We start from the raw sequence: 3626 nt of genomic DNA on the forward strand, positions 1-3626 counted from the left end.
TTACATTTTTTCTTGTGTGTTTTTATTCTCTGTTTGTTGAAGCACTAAGTGAAGTCATTAATAACTTATGGTACGTAAATAGTGGAGGTAATGATGGTCTGAGCCTGTTCTGATGCTTCAAAACCTGGACGACTTAACATACTTGATAGAACCAGGAATTCTGCTCTAGTGAACGACGATGCCCGAAAATCAGTTTATGATCCCTGTTTCAAAAAAATCTTGGGTTATGCTGCAGATTAATGATTCGACATGATCTTAAATAGGCTGCTTATATATAATGAAACTTGAACTTCAAATGTAGCAGCAAAATAATTCCGGTTTAGGTTGAAGGACAAATAGAAAAAAAAGTCACTCACTGACATGCGACAGCTCAGATTGTGCAGTTGCAGATTGTTCACTTTCTTTGCACGAACATCTCTGACACCTGCCTACAAAGTTTCAGCATGCAACAGTTTGGGGGTTGACTCTATAAAGGTGTGAGGGGAGTCAGCAAAGCAGATGCTCTGTCCCTTCCATCTAAGCAAACATGATATACACAGGTCGCTTCGTCTGCATCTTCATGCTGGTCATTCTCACTGGTAAGTCTTACTTTAAATACAATGACATTTTTAAAAGTTTTTTAAAAGTCTTTTTTGATATTCATTTGACAAATCTTCAACACAGAGGCTTCTGAAAGCGGCATCTTCGGAGGTCGCATTTCAAAGCCGCACTCCAGGCCCTACATGGCTTCACTGCAGTACGGAACAGGCCACAAGTGCGGCGGCATTCTTATTCGAAAGGACTTTGTTCTTACTGCGGCACACTGCAATGTGTACGTATGTTTAACTGCATCCCTAAGTTCAAAGTTTATGTTAATCATCATTTTTCTTACGCTCTGAAGTTAAATTAGAACAAATTTCTCTTGCTTTTGTTCCTAGAACTAAAATTATTTCTATTTCCTAATGCCAAAAAAGCAATATTTTTTTGTAACTTTCTTTGAATTCAGAAATGCACCTACAATTTAGTCAGTATCGGGCATAATTGTCTTTTAAACTACATGATTTTTGTCAAACCTTTTCAGTTTCCTTCCATAAGATTCTGGAAGGATCTTGTGGAAGGAAGGATCTTCCTTCTTATGGAAGATCCTTCCATAAGAAGTCTGTGAGGACTCTATAAGTCCTCACAGACTTATAGAGTCTGTGAGGACTGAGTTATGTCCTCACAGAACTCTTTCAGGTTTGCTGGCTGCCCCTTTGACTCACTCATTTTCACATCTACCCTATTTTCTGGTATAGCAAATGGAGATACTGTTGATAATTCTTACTAAGCTAAAACAAGAGAATTTTGGTCTGATTTAATTTTAGACCAAAATTAAATCAGACAATTGCGCAATTGCGTGTTCAATTGCACAATGTTCTATTGTGCAATTGAACATTGTGCAATGTTCTATTCAATATATAAAAACTTCTGTCATTATAATATAAGTACATGCAATATTGGAAATAAAACAAATACTCTAGTTTTTAGTGGATTTCCTTCTATTTAACAACTCACTAAAGTTTTAATTTAAAATGAAACTGTTTTCTCATTTTTTAGAACTCCAAGTATCCAAGTGGTACTTGGAGCCCAGGATATCAGTAAGAAGGAGGAAAGTCAGCAAAGGATCAAAGTGGCAACAACCTACAAACATCCAAAATACAACGGAGGTTTTCACAATGACATTATGTTGCTTAAGGTAAGATGGACAAACTGTTTTTTATGTTTATCTAGTTCAATGTTAAAGTGAATGTCTTACGGAGTGAATGGAGATGCATCAAAATAAATTTGAACAGTAATTCGATTCAAAAGCGAAACTTATACAGTATGATAGAACCTCCATTACAAGTAGAGATATGACTATTTTAGCTAATTTTGATGCTTTCAGCTACTGGAGACTCCAAATTTTGACACCTTGATTATTAAAACTGGCAGCCGTACTGTTGACAATATTAACAGCTCTCATGTGTTGCTAGAAAATGAAATAAGCATCTCCACAAAGTTTGTAATAAAGAAAAGGATGAAGTGGTCTAAAACGCTGGAGCATCACCAGCGGATGAAATGGCTCATTGACTGTGAACACTTCATCCTGGATCTTAAGCAGCTTGGAATCTGTGCCTCTTTAGACTTCATACACAATAACTTATTGCTTAACACAATAAGCTGTAACCCATGTATGAACATGTCTATCTGCTGGGACTTGAAGCGCCCACTCCAGCTGCAGTCCTTACTTTATAAATGCCCTCTCGTTGTTAAATGGGGTTAGTTTAACAATCCACTAACGCTGTGGTTGCCTGTTGGTTTTGCTTGCTGCCACATGCAGTTAGTCTTCTCTGTGATTAGCCATAATACGACTACATCCTTTTAAATTGCATGTGTTATACGGCATTCTACTTTGTACAGTGTGACTTTTAAATTTACACCAGATGTAAGCTATGAGCCACAATTATCAAAATGAACAGAAATAAATGTTTGAAATAGGTCACTGCATTATGCATCTAATACTTTACTTTCTGAATTGAGGTACTAAAATAACTGTTATTTATTAAAATGCACCTGTAAAATTGTTTGGTCATTTAAAGCTGCAGTGATGTAACTTTTACAAAAAGATTTTTACGTATTTGTTGAAATTATCACTATGTTAGTAAATCTTTTATAAATTACAAGTAAAGTTTTAAAGGTATCGTGTGCTTTCTTTCACAGCTGGAAAACGATGCCAAACTGAATAAAAACGTCCAGCCCATTGAGTTACCAAAGAAAGAAAAGAAAATAAACGCCAACCTTGATTGTCTAGTTGTTGGCTGGGGCAAAACTGGAAGAAATGAACCCATTTCCACTGTTCTGAAAGAAGCGATAGAAAAGACACAATTCAAGACTGAGTGTGATAAATTCTGGCGAGAGAATTTCACTGCCCAGCAAATGATTTGCACCAAGTTCAAAAAGAACACGGGAGGAGTATGTCAGGTAAATGGGCTCGAAGCATTACATCCAGTTCATTTAGACGCAGAAAAACATTTTAAACAGCAAAATGGTGATCTGTTTTTCTTTTTCAAAAATGTATTAGAACTTCTGAAGAATTTCATTCAGGTCTTGCCTTTTTTCCAGGGTGATTCTGGTGGACCTCTGATCTGCAAAAACAAGCTCCAGGGAATAACTGCTTTTACTGCTGCAGACCAATGTGACAATCCAAAGTTCCCACACGTATTTACTAAAGTTAATTTCTTTCTTCCCTGGATCAAAAAGACAATGCAGGAATAAGATCAGTGTTGTACCCACTTGATTTTATTTTACATAAAACAAAAAGTTGTAACAACCCTTCATTGCACTTTTTGAAAACTCTTGTTTCACAAAAAAACGATCAATATTGTTAGAATCTACAATAAAGCCACATTCCTAAGTAAGTTTCTTTATTCTTTGAAAGAGCTCTACACTTCAATGAAAGTTTCAGCATTTGTTTCTTACTCATCCACTTATAGAAAAGAGTAACCACAGGGTTGTTGTTTGTGAGTACCATGGCTGAGTGCTACAGATGCTGAGACCCAACCACAAACTCCCTCACACAAAACAATGTTCATACGTACATGCTGCCGCAGCCACCAGTGACCTCTTTA

General features: G+C 36.5%; 1 protein-coding gene across 1 annotated transcript; it reads left to right on the plus strand.

The window, feature by feature from the left end:
• Window positions 1–60: 60 nt before the first annotated feature.
• On the plus strand, window positions 61–3416 carry LOC103460719 (granzyme B-like). The gene is made up of 5 exons (XM_008403007.3): window positions 61–578; window positions 664–811; window positions 1576–1714; window positions 2719–2979; window positions 3121–3416. The coding sequence occupies exons 1-5, from the start codon at window positions 527–529 to the stop codon at window positions 3271–3273; spliced, it is 753 nt and encodes a 250-aa protein (XP_008401229.2). The 5' UTR covers window positions 61–526; the 3' UTR covers window positions 3274–3416.
• Window positions 3417–3626: the final 210 nt, after the last annotated feature.

The sequence above is a fragment of the Poecilia reticulata genome, chromosome 2, assembly GCF_904066995.2.
Source record: "Poecilia reticulata chromosome 2, P_reticulata-male-v2, whole genome shotgun sequence".
Classification (NCBI taxonomy): Eukaryota; Metazoa; Chordata; class Actinopteri; order Cyprinodontiformes; family Poeciliidae; genus Poecilia; species Poecilia reticulata.

Excerpts from the sequence above, each read along its gene's own strand:
- LOC103460719 (XM_008403007.3), top strand. The coding sequence starts at position 527 with ATGATATACACAGGTCGCTTCGTCTGCATCTTCATGCTGGTCATTCTC. Across the intron at positions 579-663 it reads CATGCTGGTCATTCTCACTG|AGGCTTCTGAAAGCGGCATC; the intron begins GTAAGTCTTACT and ends TCTTCAACACAG. Across the intron at positions 812-1,575 it reads ACTGCGGCACACTGCAATGT|AACTCCAAGTATCCAAGTGG; the intron begins GTACGTATGTTT and ends CTCATTTTTTAG.